The 19,418-nt window shown below is 43.9% G+C and overlaps 1 protein-coding gene and 1 pseudogene across 1 annotated transcript; both read left to right on the plus strand.

The window, feature by feature from the left end:
• The first annotated feature begins 191 nt into the window (after positions 1–191).
• Positions 192–10,693, plus strand: LOC116503101 (annotated as a pseudogene).
• A 7,543-nt stretch (positions 10,694–18,236) lies between these two features.
• Positions 18,237–19,418, plus strand: LOC116503103 (zinc finger protein 33B-like; the record flags this gene model as incomplete). Its single annotated transcript, XM_032209279.1, has 1 exon — positions 18,237–19,418. A coding segment is annotated over one exon (1,182 nt), but the record flags the coding sequence as incomplete, so codon positions are not given.

The raw sequence follows: 19,418 nt of genomic DNA on the forward strand, positions 1-19,418 counted from the left end.
CTGTGTGGGGCTTTGGGCAATTCCTATTATGGCTTAAAGACTTTGTCCTTGTTTGGATCTGAATGAGGAGGGCTAATCCCATCACCCTGGACGTGAAGATCGTTTGTGTTGCAGATGAGATGTCTTTTGTCTTTCTGGGGCTATTAACAAAGGTGGGGGCTGCTTTCCAAGAGCATGTTTCTCCTTTTCTCATCCAGGGAGGTATAATATTCTGCCTTTTTAATATTTCCTAGATTTCATTTTTCTAGGAGAGGGTGGGGGCTATCTTTCAACACCCCCTTTGCATCAACAGAGTTACATGTCCCCCAAGTTTAAAATTGAATTAGGCACAGGAAACAAGGGACACCACAACGAAGCTCTACATCACAATGCCAACCTAACTGAGGGCATTTCATGTAAGCTTCTTTCCTAACTGCTATCAGCATTTGCAATAATTTTTTCAAAAACAGATTCAAGAGGGATCTTGAAAATCAGGGGAAAGGCATAAGGTACAGTGTTTCCTTCCTGTTTGATGGGCAGCAACATATTTATCTGTTTGGTGCTTAGGGAAGTTTCAATCAGCTGTTACTTATTTTCATCTCTGCACCGGTTGGCACCTCTATTTGGTTGCTAATTGACACTGCACTGAAGCTCCCTACTGTTTGGAGTCTCAGGAAGACAAGGCTTGGGAGAAGCACACAGTCCTCAGGATTTCTGTTTATACCTTGGTGGTAAAAGTTTGGAACTCTACTCCTGCAAAACGTGGGTTTTGAAAAGCATCTTTGGGACAGCAGCTTGAGTGCTAGAATATCCAGTTTGTTCAAACATGACTTAGATGAAGAGATTGGAAGAGAACTCATCAAATTTGCAGGTGACATCCAGTTGCAGGGAACAGCCAATGCTTTAAACCAGTGATGGCGAACCTATAGCACATGTGCAAATGCAGAACCATGTCGGCTGGCACATGCAGCATCGCCCATTCCTCTTCTGGATTTCTGGCACACGTGCACTTGTGACAATCAGCTTTTCTTAACGTGTGTGGCAGTTCCGGAAACTGGAAGTGCTGGTCTTCTGGTTTCTATTGTGGCATGTGAAATGGCCAGCTGATTGTTGTGCACGCATGCACGCCAGTAACCGGAAGAAAAGCTGGCTGGTGCACATGGGTGTGTCAGAAACGGGATGTTCATTTCCCAGTGCTTGTATGCCCACTTGGCACCTTCTGTTCCGGGTCACGTCCCTGAAAAGGTCTGCCCTCACTGCTTTAGAGGATAAGCCCAAGATACAGAAGGATCTTGACACATGTGAGCCCTGGGCCCTTTCCAGTAAAATGCAATTCAGTGGTGAGAAACTTACACTTAGGCAAGAAAATCTAAATGCACATCTATAGAAGAGGTTGTACTTGGCTCAAGAGCAGAAATTGTGTCAGGGACCTAGAAACAATCGCAGTGCGCTGTAATTGCCGAAAAAGTCAATTCAGTCCTGCTCTGCAGCATCACAGGGATGGTATCAAGATCATATAAAGTGTTAGTATTGTGTTATACTGTAGTAAGGCTACACTTTGAATCCTGCATCCAGTTTTGGTCACCAGAATACAAAAGTGTTTAGGCTGCAAAAAGAGTGCAGAGAAGAAGAACAAAGTCATGTAGGGAACAGGAGGGTAAAACATACGATGAACAGTTGTAGGAATTGGGTAACAGAGAGAAGGACTGGAGTGATGTGATAGCAGTTTTTCAGTACTTATTATATTTCTCTTGACTCAGCTGCAAATATAGGTTGCTAGGAGTCTGAACATGACTGATAGCACATAATCAGTGAGAGGATCTGGCCAATGCCATAGTTAGATAGGACAAGCCTGTTTTTCAGCCTCCTGTCAGGAGATGGCAGCATCTGTGACTGAAGAGCCAACAGTGAAATTGCGGCCTCTCCAGTTGACCTTAAAGGAGTTAAAACCATCGAGTACTGAATTGCTAGAAAGGATGGGGGAAAAGGAGCACAGAGGAACTTCTTCCGAAACACTCACGGAAGACGAGAGGGGAGAGTGACATGCAGAGAGGCTCTGGTGCCTCTTCCAAGGATCGAAGCAGGAATCTGGTAAACCAACCTCCTCTTTCCTTAACGTCTTGGAATAATTTATATGTAATCCTTGGTTTCATCCCTTGTAATATAAACTTAGAGATCTCCATCTGCCATTGCCCAAATGGAGTATCACTTACAAGTATTTGTAAAGTCTAAAACAGAAAATGTATTTTGGGCAATTAGGGTGCTGGAGGTTAAAACCTACAAAGAATGGTTATAGGAATTGGGCATCTCTAGTCTAATGAGAAGGACTAGCGGAGACATGACAACAATGTTCCAATATTTGAGGGGCTCCTATGAAGACAAAGACGTCCATTTATTTCCAAAGTACCAAAAGAATCGATGGATGGAAACTAGCCAAAGAAGGAAGCAACCTATAACTAAAAAGAAAAGGCTTTTTTAAACACTTAAGCAGAGTCATCCATTGGGGACTCTGGCAGCAGCTAACCCAGCCTGACCTCAGCAGCTCTTGCCTTTTTCCTTTTGTATTTTTACATTTTCATGATGGCAGGCAAGAGCAGAGTTGAAATCCTCTGTGATTGTGAAACAGCTGGAAAAGGTATGTGGGTCGGAGGGAGGGGGAGGAATTCAAAATTAATGTAATTTTTTAAGTAATATGTGTGTTTTTGTGTGTGTGTGTCTGTGTGTGCGCGTGTTTGTTTCTTCACTCAAACAAACTCTCTCTCAATTTCAGAGAGAGTTTGTTTGAGAAGAGAGGGAAGGTGGTAGAAGAGGCAGGGAGGGCAGCTGGCCAGCTTTCTTTCTCTGTGTCGGGGCAGCCTTTTATCCGCCTCTGCTGCCGGGCTGGCACTTTCTTTCTTTTGCCCAGAGGCGGGCAAAACAAATTAATCCCAAATGAAGATGAAATAATAAGAAAGATTATGGACTGTGGCGAAATGGATAAACTAACTAAAGAAATCCAGGGAGAGGAAGAGCAGAATTCTACCAGATATGGGATAAATGATATAGGTGGATGGAGGAAAGAAACAAAAATCAATGGAAGAATATAACAAAACTCAAAAATAATAGTTATGAGTAAAATAAGAGGGTTAAGAATGGTGAAATCTGAATGAAATACAATAGAAGGGGAAATAATATAAGGTGAGCGGTATCGATTGATGATTGCTATTATAAAAAACAGGAAGTTCCTGTTCGTGCTGTATTGTATAAATGTGGTGTACGTCTAATTTTTGTGTTTGTGTATTTTACATGTTTGTTAATAAAAACATTTTTTTTAAAAAGCAGCTTTGCCCGCTTCGCCGCTACGTCCGACATAGAGTTGGGACGCCTCTATGTCAGACATAGCGGCGGGGCGGGCAAAAGCCTCTTTCTTTTGCCACACTGGAAGCTTTCAAAAAGAGATTTGACAGCCACTTCTGAAATGGTAGAGCAGAGGGATGGACTAGAAGACCTTTAAGGTCCCGTCCCACTCTATTATTCTGTTATATATTGTATTCATCTTAATTACAGTGATTCTAGACAATAATTGCTGTTCTAAGAATTTGTATTGACCCAAGTCAACCAGAGAATTTCATGGTTGCATACAAATGTGAACTTGGATCTCCGTAATCTTCAATATGTCAAATAAATAATAATTAATCTAAGATTATTTTAGCATTGTGGAATAGTTCCTTTTACCTTTAATGTATATAGTTTTCTTTTTTACATCTTCTGCAACCATTTTATAAACAATTTCTTTGAATTTACAGGCAAAGAGGATGCCAATAAGAGAACTCCGGACAACTGAGAATAACAAGTAACGTTAAAAAGGAAATTCAATCAAGCCAGAAATCAAAACATTTCCATCTCCTACAGAAACCCACAAAATTCTCCTTCTTCCCCAGCAGGTAATCGGGAAGAGATTTCGAACTGGAAAAAGTAGAGTATGCAGAACACAAGGATACATTACAGGTAGTCCTCGACTTATAACAGTTCATTTAGTAACTATTCAAAGTGACAGGGCCACTGAAAAACCTGACTGATGACCATTTTTCACACTTATGACTATTGCAGAAGCCTCATGGTAACGTGATCTATATTTGAATCCTTGGCAGCTAACTCACATTTATGACGGTTCTAGGGTCATGTGATCCCCTTTTCCAGGTCCACATATGTGACTATTGTGGGCAAAGTGCGTATTTCAAATCACAACTGAGTGTGCACGAAATTATCCACATTGGAGAAAACCAATATTAATCTGGCCAAAGCTTTAGTCAAAACTGCTCCTTGTGGTTGGTTCATGGAAGGACCCACATAGGGGAGGAGCCCTACATGTGCTCCCAAGGAAGTAGGCTTTGCCACTTGCTGATACATTAGAGAACTCAAACCAGAGTGAATCCTGATTGTAAGAAAAGTTTCAGTCTGAACTCCAGCCTGGTAATATATTTGACGATGCACACAAAAAAGGAATCATATGAATGTTCTGACTGTGGGAAATGTTTCAGTAACAGATCCAAACTGGTGATACACCAGAGGACTCATACAGGAGAGAAACCGTACGAGTGTCCGGTTTGTGGGAAAGGTTTCAGTAATTATTCCAGCCTGTTGAGACACCAGAGGACACACACAGGAGAGAAACCCTTTGAATGTCCTGACTGTGGGAAAGGTTTCAGTCGTTATTCCAGCCTAGTGATACACCAGAGGACTCACACAGGAGAGAAACCCTTTGAATGTCCTGACTGTGGGAAAGGTTTCAGTCGTTATTCCAGCCTAGTGATACACCAGAGGACTCACACAGGAGAGAAACCTTTCGAATGTCCTGACTGTGGGAAAAGTTTCAATCAGAATTCCGACGTAGTGCAACACCAGAGAAACGATGGATGGAAACTAACCAAAGAGAGATGCAACCTATAACTAAAAAGAAAATTCCAAGTAGAATGGTGGTCTTATTTACAGATACAACCAAGGTTTGCACAGGATAGGAAGAAGGAAGGTATTACCAAAGATTACACAATATTAGATAAACCTTTGATGCAGACAGAAAACAGGTTGATCAAAGTGTTATATAGATTTTTTTGGAACATAAGCTAGAGGAGGAACATGTCAAAGAAACTATGGTCGCCTGGGTGAAAAAATTTGATTATAATGGGGAATTGGCTAAGTGGTAAAAACTTTGGATACTTAATCGGAAACTAACATTGGCTATGTCGTATAAAGAAAAATTTTATAAGATGTTCTACAGATGGCATCTCCCCTAAAGACGGCTATATAATGTGAATGTATGTTCACTTTGACTTTGCGGTACTGCATTGTTTTAAATTTAAAAATAATAAAAATATACTAAAAAAAAATCCTACCGATTGCAGCAATCAACCAATGGAATAGCTTGCCTTCAGAGGTTTTGGGTGTTGTAACTTTCAAAAAGAGATTTGACGGCCACTTCTGAAATGGTAGAGCAGAGGGGTGGACTAGAAGACCTTTAAGGTAGTTTCCCACTCTATTATTCTGTCATATACTGTAGTCATCTTAATTACAGCGATTCTATTCAATAATTGCTATTCTAAGAATTTGTATTGACCCAAGTCAACCAGAGAATTTCATGGTTGCATACAAATGTGAACTTGGGTCTCTGTAATCTTCAATGTGTCAAATAAATCATAATTAAGGTTATTTTAGTGGGCTATTTCCTTTTTACCTTTAATGTATATGGTATTTTTTTTAAATATGTATATCTTCTGCAACCATTTTATAAGCAATTACTTTGAATCTTACAGGCAAAGAGGATGCCAATAAGAGAACTCCGGACAACTGAGAATAACAAGCAACGTTAAAAAGGAAAGTTAATCAAGCCAGAAATCAAAACATTTCCATCTCCTAGAGAAACCCACAAAATTCTCCTTCTTCCCCAGCAGCTAATCAAGAAGAGATTTCGAACTGGAAAACGTAGAATATGCAGAACACAAGGATACATTACAGGTAGTCCTCGACTTATAACAGTTCATTTAGTAACTATTCAAAGTGACAGTGCCACTGAAAAACCTGACTGATGAACATTTTTCACACTTATGACTATTGCAGAAGCCCATGGTCACATGATCTGTCTTTGAATCCTTGGCAGCTAACTCACATTTATGACAGTTGCCCTGTTTTACAGTCACATGATCCCCTTTTGCAGGTCCACAGATGTGGCTATTGTGGGCAAAATTCGTATTTCAAATCACAACTGAGTGTGCACGAAATGATCCACATTGGAGAACAGCAATATTAATGTGGCCAAAGCTTTAGTCAGAACTGCTCCTTGTGGTTGGTTCATGGAAGGAGCCACATAGGGGAGGAGCCCTACATGTGCTCCCAAGGAAGTGAGCTTGGCAACTTGGTGATACATTAGAGAAATCCTACCAGGGAGAATCCTTACTGTGAGAAAAGTTTCAGTCTGATCTCCAGCCTGGTAATATATTAGAGGATGCACACAAAAAAGAAATCATATGAATGTTCTGATCGCGGGGAATGTTTCAGCAAGAATTCCAACCTGGTGATGCACCAGAGGACTCACACAGGAGAGAAACCTTTTGAATGTCCTGACTGTGGGAAAGGTTTCAGTCACAATTCCCACCTAGTTATACACCAAAGGACTCACACAGGAGAGAAACCTTTCGAATGTCCTGATTGTGGGAAAAGTTTCAGTAAGAGGTCCAACCTGGTGATGCACCAAAGGACTCACACAGGAGAGAAACCATTTGAATGTCCTTTTTGTGGGAAAAGTTTCAGCAGGAACACCCCTCTGGTGGTACACCAGAGGATTCACATGGGAGAGAAACCCTTTGAATGTCCTATCTGTGGGAAAAGTTTTAGTTATAATTCCAGCCTGGTGAAACACCAGAGGACTCACACAGGAGAGAAACCTTTCGAATGTCCTGACTGTGGGAAAGCTTTCAGTCAGAATTGCAGCCTAGTGATTCACCAGAGGACTCACACAGGAGAGAAACCCTTTGAATGTCCTGACTGTGGGAAAGGTTTCAGTAACAGGTCCAACCTGGTGACACACCAGAGGACTCACACAGGAGAGAATCCCTTTGAATGTCCTGTTTGTGGGAAAAGTTTCAGTCGCAATTCCCAGCTGGTGGTACACCAGAGGTCTCACACGGGAGAGAAACCCTTTGAATGTCCTGACTGTGGGAAAAGTTTCAATCAGAATTCCGACCTAGTGCAACACCAGAGGACTCACACAGGAGAGAAACCTTTCGAATGTCCTGATTGTGGGAAAAGTTTCAGTAACAGTTCCAGCCTAGTGCAACACCAGAGGACTCACACAGGAGAGAAACCCTTTGAATGTCCTGACTGTGGGAAAGGTTTCAGTCAGAATTTCCGCCTAGTGATGCACCAGACGACTCACACAGGAGAGAAACCCTTTGAATGTCCTGACTGTGGGAAAGGTTTCAGTAACAGGTCCAAACTAGTGATACACCATAGGACACACACAGGAGAGAAACCCTTTGAATGTCCTGACTGTGGGAAAGGTTTTAGTGACAAGTACACCCTGTTGAGACACCAGAGGACTCACACAGGAGAGAAAGCCTTTGAATGTCCTCTTTGTGGGAAAGGTTTCAGTCAGAATTCCGACCTAGTGTCACACCAGAGGACTCACACAGGAGAGAAACCCTTTGAATGTCCTGACTGTGGGAAAGGTTTCAGTAACAGGTCCAACCTGGTGACACACCAGAGGACTCACACAGGAGAGAAACCCTTTGAATGTCCTGTTTGTGGGAAAAGTTTCAGTCGCAATTCCCATCTGGTGGTACACCAGAGGTCTCACACGGGAGAGAAACCTTTTGAATGTCCTCTTTGTGGGAAAAGTTTCCGTTGGAATTCCGACCTAGTGACACACCAGAGGACTCACACTGGAGAGAAACCCTTTGAATGTCCTGTTTGTGGGAAAAGTTTCAGTCGCAATTCCCGGCTGGTGGTATACCAGAGGACTCACACAGGAGAGAAACCGTAGGAGTGTCCGATTTGTGGGACAAGTTTCAGTTCTAATTTCCACCTGGTGCAACACCAGAGGACTCACACAGGAGAGAAATCATATCTTTGTCCATATTGTGGGGAATGTTTCATTAAAAAATTCTACCTCATGAGTCACCAGAGAACTCATATAGGAGCGAAACCGTATGAGTGTCCCGCTTGTGGCAAAAGTTTCACTCAGAATTCTAACTTGATGAAACATCAGAGGTCTCAAATGGGAGAGAAACCCTTTGAATATCTTGACTGTGGAAGAGGTTTCATTACAAAATTACAGCTCACAAATCACCAGATGATACACACAGGAGAGAATGCTTTTGAATGTGCTGACTGTGGGAAACGTTTCACCAAGAATTCCAGTCTGGTTAAACACCAGAGGACACACAGAGGAGAAACCGTATCATTGTCCTCTTTGTGGCAAAAGTTTCAGTTAGAATTCTAACATGGTGATACACTGGAGGTCACATGAAAAACATGGAATGCCCTATTTAGGAAAAAGTTTTCATTTTAATTCGAACCTAGTGAAACACCAGAGGACTCACATGGGAGTGCCTTTCAAATGGCCGGTCTGTGGATAGTACTTTTGGCCAAAATGACTCCTTATCGCAGGCTTGTCAAACTAGATTTCATTGAGGACTGCATCATGGTTCTGTTTGACCTGGGTGGAGGGCTGTGGTGGAAGTGGATAGGGGGGCATAGCTATCTTGACGTCACTTCTGTTGGGGGCACCTGTGGTTCTCCTGCGTCCCCCGCAACCTCCATTTTTAGTTGCAATGGCCTCCTGCAATCCTCTGCCAGTGCAAATGCTGGCAGAGGCACCACGTACCAGTCCGTGGTTTCACGACAGCCCTGCTGGCCGGATTTAACCACACTGCGACCCGCATCTGATCCTGGGCCTTGACTTTGACACCCCTTCCTTATTGCATACAACTAAATATATATGAGGCAAAAGTTGATGAGTTTGGAGAAGGTTTGAATTTCATTTCTGAACTCCCGCTGAGGGTGTAGGTGAGAACACTGAATATTGGCCTCATCTGAATACTGGCTGATCATTTTGCTGAATTACCTTCACCGCTTGCTCTTCCTGATGAAGCCGTCACATGAATGTGCAAATTGTTAAGCTCAACAGTGGCTACTTCAGAGTTTGGAGAATCCCACCCTTGGGTCCTCCTAGGCCGTTCCCTTCCTCACAGGTCCTAATAGGTCAGTTGTCCCCCATAGGCTCCCCACATGGTTCCATAGACCTCCCCCCCCCAACACAAACAGGATCTCCACTTCTACTGGATCCCTGCAGTCCTTAGGCCTGACTCCCACCCTACCAGGCATCACAGCCTCCTGCATACCTTTTGAAGATCTCTGAATCTCATGTGGGGAAAGAGGCCAGGGCATGTATCTCTGGGCTGTGTGACTGCTTTATGGAAACAACCATTATTTTGACCGGGATTCATCCGTAGGCCATGCAGTGAACTTGTGGAAGCAGTTCTCATTTTGCCATGGCTGCCTGCGTCAATATAGTGGCTGCTTCTTGGTCACTGGGAGTGGGACGAATTGTTCTGTTTTGCTACCTTAACACTTTGTAGAGCGTGTTAAGGAATTGCGGGTGCAATGAAAATGGTGTCTGCCTCTGGGAGATCTCCAAAAGGGCAGGCCATGTATCCCTGGGGTGCCTGATAAGTGGACAAGTACCTCTTGGCCAGCATTGTGCTGCAGTTGCCAATAACAGCCAATTTAGTCCTAGGTTGCATCAAGAGAGGAATAATGTCAAGACAACAAGAAAATATAGAATTGCTTTATACAATACAACACTTAGAATACATAGTTGAGTGCTGGTCACCATGATATAAAAACGTTGAGACACTGGAAAATGTGCACAGAAGAGCAACCAAGGGGGACAAGATAGCTGTTTTCAAGGACTTATGCATCTGACACAAAGAAGAGCAGATTGACTTACTCTCTAGGGCACCAGATGGCAGGATAAGAAGTAATAGGCGGAAGCTAGTTAAAATAAGGCCCAAACTAGAAGATATATTTTTTTGTCAGTGCAATTAATCAGTGGAATAGAGTGGGCTGGACGACCATTTGAGAGGGATGGTTTAAGTGTCCTGCCTTGAAGAGCAGGTTGGACCAGAAGACCTCCGATGTCCCTTCCAAGCTTATAATGCAACGTTTCCATGAATTTAGTGGCAGTTTAGAAGATAGGTAAAGAGCAGCCACATGAACTTCCTTGCGGATTTTTTTGGGGAAGAAATTATTCAGAAAATTAATATAAATAAAACTCCAAAAAACCCCACAAAGCTTTAAAAGCAAAGCAAGAATAGACACGTTTAAAAAGAAAGCAAAAAAAATGTGCAAAAACAGATTTACATATACTAATCCCTCCACTTGAGTATTCATGCATATGTCGGGGCAATATTAGTTGCCTCCCCTTGTGAAACAAGCCCAAAATTTATAAACTTCTGCCTCTATTTACAAACAATTTGACTTTCATCAATCTACTACACAGAGAGGCAAAATGGTTAACAGGTGAATAAACAGCAAAATTAAAATAGCGTTAACAATTTAGTTTTGCATTTCATTTGTATAAAGTCCAGAATGGCTTTTTATTTACCATAATCATTGTCTGTGATCTGTCCGGGATGAAATATCTTTGTTTGATTCTTACGAATAAAACTTTTTCTTAATATTTTGGCTGAGAACAATAAAACAACTATTGTGTCTTATTCCTCAAAATCATAAACCTCTGTTGTCTCTTCATTTTCACCACAGTCCAGTCCAAATAGTTTTCCAGTTTGATATGGCAAGTCCATTTCCCAGCGACAACCAACTTCCCTTCAAAGTCCGGTTCATCACACATCGAATCTGTTCACTCCAAATCTGTAGAATCCGCAATTCCTTCAGCCTTCTCCAACCAACCAGCAGTTTCCAAACCATGGCGAGGAATCTCTTGAGAAGTGACTGTGCTCCCTATGGAAGCTTCTTGGGAAGAGCTCGGGCTCACAAAGGGATTCATTTCTGTGCGCTCATAATCCCAAACGCTTCCATCAGTTTTTCAGGCCATTTCCAGGCTGTTTTTGGAGACATTTTTGTGCTGTTTTTGTTTGTTTTGGGGTTGTGTTTAGGTGGAATGTGAAATGATTTGCAGGCAGTATTGGACTTGGCTGGGGAGAGGATTGATAAATCTTTGAATATCCTCCCCAGTGCCACTGGCAAACTCTGTACTGCAGTGTACCAAAATCGATTGGCTCTTGATTACCTCCACGCAAGGGAAGGAGGGTCTGTGGGAAGTTTAACTTGTTTAATTGCTGCCTTCACATTGATGAGACTGAACGTGTCATTAAGCAGCTCACCACAGAAATAAGGCAACTCACTCATGTCCCAGGGCAGAAATGGAAAGGTTTTGATTTAACCTCCACTTCTAACTCCTGGTTCCCGAAATTGCCAGGGTTTCACCCCTCTTGATGGAGAAATGGGCCACTGCAAAGGTTCTGGCCCTGGTGGGACGCTCAGAAGAAGGACGCTCGAGCAAATATGTTGGGCTCATGCTTCATGGAGAGGAACCTGCCATTTATGAAACTACACAGTAATCTTAGGATTGGGTGAAGTTTCAATAGGGGAGAATGATACAGCATGGGTTGCACAGGTAAACCCACCAGTGGCTGGCCAGGTTAGGTGGTCTTAATAGAATGGACCTTATAGATTCATTTTAGTTTGGCCTTTTACTCCAGTGCCCTGGAGTCCCAAAGTTGACTTTTAACTTCCTCATATTACAAATAGGGCTGAACAGTGTGGCAAGACTCTGTAAAGGAGGGGCACAGGAAGCCATACGCGGGGGAGAGATAGAATAGAGAAGTTGCAGAAAACTGTTGGTATGAATATCTGCTTTTGTATTTTTCCAAGATGTACTTCCCTGTTCTGGACAGGGGTTTTTACGTTTTGTATGAATACGCCTCTTTAAACGCCCTCTGATTGACGAAGTTTGATTAAAGGTATAAAATCACTGCCCTGGGCGTAGCCAGGCCAGTTCAGATGTTGGTGTGTGAACACGCTGAACTCGATGCATCCAATAAACCTGTTTCTCTTCCTTCGTGGTCTCAAGTCCTGATCTTTCGTAAGTAGATTACAAACCACAATCTGCTGCAACAGGATTAGAAAAATATCAGTTGGAAAAGTTACCAGGGGATAGAAAAAGAAAAAGAATGGAGGGGGAATTTGGAAATACGCCTAACAAAATATATTTAAAATTACAACACGAGACCTAAAAAATATTGGTGCTTACTGATGTATAACTATGTAATAGTATTATGGGGATAGCTGGAAACCTGAATCCCTCTCACATTTCGGCCAAAAAAGAGGCTTGGGGGGGGGGCGGGGAAACCAATTGAACTCGTATATAGGTAGACCTTTAAAAGGAGAAGGTATGTAAAATTAGTAATAAGAAAAATAGTTTTTTTGAATATAATTATTAATCCCATTGATATTGAATGGGGTTTGCTGAAATGCTGAAATACACCATGCAAAATAGAGACTGGAAGGGAGAAAAAGAGAGGGAAAGCGAGAGAGAGGAGACAGGAGAGAGGGAAGCAGAAGGGAGGAAGGAGAGAAGGAAGGTCTGGAAAGAGGGCAGAGGAACAGAGCAAGGGGAAGTAGAGAACAGAGAGATAGAGGCAGTTTTTGGCTGTTTTTCAGGCCCATTGGGGGCATTTTCTGGCCTGTTGTCAGGCAGTAATTTGGGCCATTTTTGGCCTGTTATGGATTGTTTTTTGGCCCAGTTTTGGGGTTGTTTTTAGGCGGTTTCTAGAGTGTTTTGGGGCCATTTACAGGCTGGTTTGGGGCCATTTGGGGGGCTGCTTTTGGGGAAATATTTGGACAATTTGTGGGCCATTTACCAGCCCTTTATGGGCCATTTTCAGACTGTTGTCAGATTGTATTTTGGGGGATATTTGGGGATGTTTTCAGGTGTTTTGTGGCCTTTTTTGAAGTTTTTTGTGGCCATTTTGGGGCTGTTTTTTAGGCTGTTTCCAGGGTGGTTTTTGGCCCATTTTGGGCTGTTCATAGCCATTTTGTGGGCTGTATTTTGGGACTTTTTTGGCCGTTTTCTGGACCATTTCCAGGCTGTTTTCTGGGGTGGGTTTTGGCTCTTTTTCAGCCTGTTTCTCGGAGGTTTTTTGCGCTGTTTTTGGCCATTTGTAGACATTTTCAGGGCTTTTTTTTTGGACCAATTTTTTGGCCATTTCCAGGCCATTTTTCAGGCTGTTTCTGAGAGGGTTTTGGGGGGCATTTTTAGCTGTTTTTCAGGCCCCAAAAATGTGTGGTGGTGGGACCAGCCAATGGTGGAATTAGCCGGTTCACTGAACCGCGGAGAATTTTAACAACTGGCTTGCCGAAACTGATCCGAACTGGCTGAATCCCACCTTTGCCCAGAGACCACCCTGGAATCAATGGGATCTGATGAGCTCCCCTAGGCACTGGTCACTGCCGTGCCAGAGGTGGGCTGCCCTGCCGAGGGGGCATCCATTGTTTTCTACTATTAAAAAGTCTTGTTGCCTCACCTTGGTTTTGGCCAGAGCTTCTGCCAAACTCTGTCAAGGAGGGGCCTGGTCCCAGGTCGCCTCACCACTTGGGTCTCCTGAGATCTGCCATGACCATCATCTAGCCGGAGTTTCAGGCTGGCCAAGCAGAACTGGGTGGGTGGACCCACTGGCTTGACTGAACTTCAACAGGGCCCTCGGTGTGGCTGCTGTCTCCCCCCCTTCAACTCCCCACGCTGCCAGGACCAACGTCTCAAAAATGGCCTCACCAAACCGCTCCCAAAGCAGCACCATTGTTTGACTGCCAGGCTCAGTGGAAAAACTCCACCCCCCATCATCATCACCTTCAGACAGGCAACTCTCCCGCCACCGCGTCAAATATCTGCCAGACAGATTCGATGTCAGTAGCATGGTCCCAAATCACCAGCTGCCAATGAACTCCACCACCATTCTCCGGTGGGTCCCATCTCTTGTCCTCTGTCCTGGACAGATGCCGCATGGACCAGCTGTACATGTCAGCGGGCCTCACACGTCTTGGGGCATATATCTTAACTGGGAAACCCCATCGTCCTGCGCTGAAAGGACTGCCACTAGGGATAGATCCACCGCCACTCCGGCAGTGGCCTCCATCACTGTTCCCTCAGCATTTCCCATGATACTCCCCTGCCTTCTTATACCCTGCAGGGAACAGGTAGGCAACCAGCTGGAGACAAGGAGGGGAGGAGGAGGGAACACTGACTTAGTCATGTTCCAAGCCTCCCGCACCAGAAAACGGCAAGTGACACAGTTCTTGGCATGCGATGTGTTTTAATGCAGGCTTGAAAACTCAGCACAAAGTAACTGCAAAGTTATCGCTAGCTGCTGCTGCTTCACATCTGGTTTTAAGAGCCTTGTATGCCCCTCCCCTCCCCAGCAGCTTCTCGATGCTGAGAATGGTGGAGAAGCTTTGGACCAGGGGTGGGTTCCGGTAGCCACAGCTCCTCTGTGCTCTCTTCTTTTTGGAAATTGATTGGCAGCCGTGGCGGAGGCTTCCTTTCGGTCGGCCCTCCTCCTCCTCCTCTCGCAAGGGGGTGGCTGGCTGTGGGAAGGGCGGAAGGGTGCACGCACGCGCAGGGAGACGACCCCCCCCCACTTTAAGGGAGCGCCAAAGTGCAGCGAAGGCTCCAGCGGAGTAGCTGTCTGCTCGCTTAAGGAGGATCCTAGCAGGACGCAAAAGAACGTGGCTTCTCTCCTGCATTAAGGCCCAGCCTTGCCGTGTCCCCCAGCTCCTCAGCCGAGCGTGAAATAATGTACAGGGCTGTTTCGCTCGTGCGCTAAGGCTCCAGCGACTCTCCTCCTCCTCCTCCTCTCGTGGGAGGGGGGGGAATAACAGGGCAAGGCGATGGCTGGAGCCTTAGTGCAGGAGAGAAGCCGCGTCTTTTTTTCATCCTGTTAAGACCCTCCTTAGGCGAGCTTTTGCTGTTTAAGACCCTCCTTAAGCGAGCCTTTGCTGTCCTTTGGCGCATGCTTGAGGGGCGTCTCCCCGCACGCACGCACCGTCCCGGCCAGACAAAGCAGCTAGATGGGGAGGGTTTGTCTACCTACTTTGTGCGATGTGCTTGTGTGTGTGTGTGTTGGGGGGGGGGGGCATAGATTGTTCGGAGCTGAGAGAGAAGCAGCTGCGGCAGCGGGAAAACGAGGCTCCTTTGCCAGCCTTCCAGCTGAGAAAACAGAAATATTCGCCCGTTCTGTGCGGGGAGGGGGGCAAATCCACCCCGTGACTGTTTCAGAAGAGGAAGTTCCTCTGGTCTTCTCGCCTGCTCCCATCCTTTCTAGCCATGCAGTTCTCGATGGTTTTATCTCCTTTAAACTCAGCCACAGAGGCCGCAATTGTACTGTTGGCTCTTCAGTCACAGATGCTGCCATCTCCTGATAGGAGGCCGAAAAACAGGGTTGAGTCTTGCGGTGTGGTGGTAATGAAGGGGCTTTGGGCAATTCCTATTATGGCTTAATGGCTTGTTTGGATCTGAATGAGGAGGGCTAATCCCATCACCCTGGAGCTGAAGGTCGTTTGTGTTGCAGATGAGATTTCTTTTGTCTTTCTGGGGCTATTAAGAAAGGTGGGGGCTGTTTCTCCTTTTCTCATCCAGGGAGGTATAATATTCTGCCTTTTTAATATTTCCTTGAAAATCAAGGGGAAGGCATAAGGTACAGTGTTTCCTTCCTGTTTGGCAGCAACATATTTACCTGTTTGGTGCTAAGGGAAGTTTCAATCAGCTGTTACTTATTTTCATCTCTGTACCTGTTGGCACCTCTATTTGGTTGCTAATTGACACTGAACTGAAGCTCCCTACTGTTTGGAGTCTCACAAAGACAAGTCTTGGGAGAAGCACACAGTCCTCAGGATTTCTGTTGACACCTTGGTGGTAAAATTTTGGAAGTCTACTCCTGCAAAAGTTGGGTTTGGAAAAGCATCTTTGGGACAGCAGCTTGAGTGCTAGAATATCCAGTTTGTTCAAACTTGACTTAGATGAAGAGATTGGAAGAGAACTCATCAAATTTGCAGGTGACATCCAGTTGTGGGGAACAGCACTTTGAATCCTGCATCCAGTTTTGGTCACCAGAATACAAAAGTGTTTAGGCTGCAGAAAGAGTGCAGAGAAGAAGAACAAATCATGTAGGGGACTGGAGGGTAAAACATATGATGAACAGTTGTAGGAATTGGGTAACAGAGAGAAGGAGCGGAGTGATGTGATAGCAGTTTTTCAGTACTTATTATATTTCTCTTGACTCAGGTACAAATACAGGTTGCTAGGAGTCTGAACATGACTGATAGCACATAATCAGTGACAGGATCTGGTCAATGCCATTGTTAGATAGGACAAGCCTGTTTTTCAGCCTCCTATCAGGAGATGGCAGCATCTGTGACTGAAGAGCCAACAGTAAAATTGCGGCCCTTCCAGTTGACCTTAAAGGAGTTAAAACCATCGAGTACTGAATTGCTAGAAAGGATGGGGGGAAAAGGAGCACAGAGGAACTTCTTCCGAAACACTCACGGAAGACGAGGAGAGAGTGACGTGCAGAGAGACTCTGGCGCCTCTTCCAAGGATCGAAGCAGCAATCTGGTAAACCAACCTCCTCTTTCCTTAACGTCTTGGAATAATTTATATGTAATTCTTGGTTTCATCCCTTGTAATATAAACTCAGAGATCTCTATCTGCAATTGTTTAAATGGAGTATCACTTACAAGTATTTGTAAAGTCTAAAACAGAAAATGTATTTTTGGTAATTTGGGTGCTGGAGGTTAAAACGTACAAAGAATGGTTATAGGAATTGGGCATGTCTAGTCTAATGAGAAGGACTAGAGGAGACATGGTAACAGTGTTCCAATATTTGAGGGGCTCCTATGAAGCCAAAGACTACTATTTATTTTCCAAAGTACCAAAAGGATGGAAACTAACCAATGAGAGATGCAACCTGTAACTAAAAAGAAAATTCCAAGTAGAATGGTGCTCTTATTTACAGATACAACCAAGGTTTGCACAGGATAGAAAAAAGGAAGGTATTACCAAAGATTGCACACTGTTAGATAAACCTTTGATACAGACAGAAAAGAGATTGATCAAAGTGTTATATAGATTTTTTTTGGAACATAAGCAAGAGGAGGAACATGTTGCCTGGGTGAAAAAATTTGGTTATTATATGGAATTGGCTAAGTGGGAAAAAGTTTGGACACTTAATCGGAAACTAACATTGGCTACGGCGTATAAAGAAAAATTTTATATGATGTTCTACAGATGGCATCTCCCCCCAACACGGCCATATAATGTGAATGTATGTTCACTTTAAAAAAAATATGGTATTTTTTTTAATATGTATATCTTCTGCAACCATTTTATAAGCAATTTCTTTGACTCTTACAGGCAAAGAGGATGCCAATAAGAGATCTCCGGACACCTGAGAATAACAAGCAACGTTAAAAAGGAAAATCAATCAAGCCAGAAATCAAAACATTTCCATTTCCTTCAGAAACCCACAAAATTCTCCTTCTTCCCTAGCAGGTAATCAAAAAGAGATTTCGAATTGGAAAACGTAGAATATGCAGAACACAAGGATACATTACAGGTAGTCCTCGACTTATAACAGTTCATTTAGTAACTATTCAAACTCACAGTGCTACTGAAAAACCTGACTGATGAACATTTTTCACACTTATGACTATTGCAGAAGCCCCATGGTCACATGATCTGTCTTTGAATCCTTGGCAGCTAACTCACATTTATGACAGTTGCCCTGTTCTAGGGTCACATGATCCCCTTTTGCAGGTCCACATATGTGGCTATTGTGGGCAAAGTTCGTATTTCAAATCACAACACTGTGTGCACGAAATGATCCACATTGGAGAAAAGCAATATTAATGTGGCCAAAGCTTTAGTCAGAACTGCTCCTTGTGGTTGGTTCATGGAAGGACCCACATAGGGGAGGAGCCCTTCATGTGCTCCCAAGGAAGTGAGCTTGGCAACTTGGTGATACATTAGAGAACTCACACCAGGGACAATCTTGACTGTGAGAAAAGTTTCAGTCTGAACTCCAGCCTGGTAATATATTAGAGGATGCACACAAAAAAAATATCATATGAATGTTCTGATCGTGGGAAAGGTTTCAGCAAGAATTCCAACCTGTTGAGACACCAGAGGACTCACAAAGGAGAAAAAACCCTTTGAATGTCCTGACTGTGGGAAAGGTTTCAGTCACAATTCCTACCTAGTTATACACCAAAGGACTCACACAGTAGAGAAACTTTTCGAATGTCCTGATTGTGGGAAAAGTTTCAGTAAGAGGTCCAACCTAGTGAAACACCAGAGGACTCACACAGGAGAGAAAGCCTTTGAATGTCCTGACTGTGCGAAAGGTTTCAGTCAGAATTCTCACATGAAGACACACCAGAGGACTCACACAGGAGAGAAAGCCTTTGAATGTCCTGACTGTGGGAAAGTTTTCAGTCAGAATGCTCACCTGAAAAAACACAAGAGGACTCACACAGGAGAGAAACCTTTCGAATGTCCTGACTGTGGAAAATGTTTCAGTCACAAGTCCAGCTTGTTGATACACCAGAGGACTCACAGAGGAGAAAAACCCTTTGAATGTCCTGACTGTGGGAAAAGTTTCAGTAACAGGTACAACCTGGTGATTCACCAGAGGACTCACACAGGAGAGAAACCTTTTGAATGTCCTGACTGTGGGAAAAGTTTCAATCATAATTCCGACCTAGTAATACACCAGAGGAGTCACACAGGAGAGAAACCTTTCGAATGTCCTGAATGTGGGAAAGCTTTCAGCAGCAATTCCCACCTAGTGAAACATCAGGCGACTCACACAGGAGAGAAACCCTTTGAATGTCCTGACTGTGGGAAAGCTTTCAGTCAGAATTTCTACCTAGTGATACACCGGAGGACTCACACAGGAGAGAAACCCTTTGAATGTCCTGACTGTGGGAAAGGTTTCAGTCACGGGTCCAGTCTGGTGACACACCAGAGGACTCACACAGGAGAGAAACCCTTTGAATGTCCTGACTGTGGGAAATGTTTCAGTCACAAGTCCACCCTGTTGAGACACCAGAAGACTCACACAGGAGAGAAACCCTTTGAATGTCCTGACTGTGGGAAAGGTTTCAGTCACAAGTCCAGCTTGTTGATACACCAGAGGACTCACACAGGAGAAAAACCCTTTGAATGTCCTGACTGTGGGAAAGGTTTCAGTAAGAGGTCCAACCTGGTGATGCACCAGAGGACTCACACAGGAGAGAAACCTTTTGAATGTCCTGACTGTGGGAAATGTTTCAGTCACAAGTCCAACTTGTTGATACACCAGAGGACTCACACAGGAGAGAAACCCTTTGAA

This window comes from Thamnophis elegans, chromosome 2 (genome assembly GCF_009769535.1).
Source record: "Thamnophis elegans isolate rThaEle1 chromosome 2, rThaEle1.pri, whole genome shotgun sequence".
Classification (NCBI taxonomy): domain Eukaryota; kingdom Metazoa; phylum Chordata; class Lepidosauria; order Squamata; family Colubridae; genus Thamnophis; species Thamnophis elegans.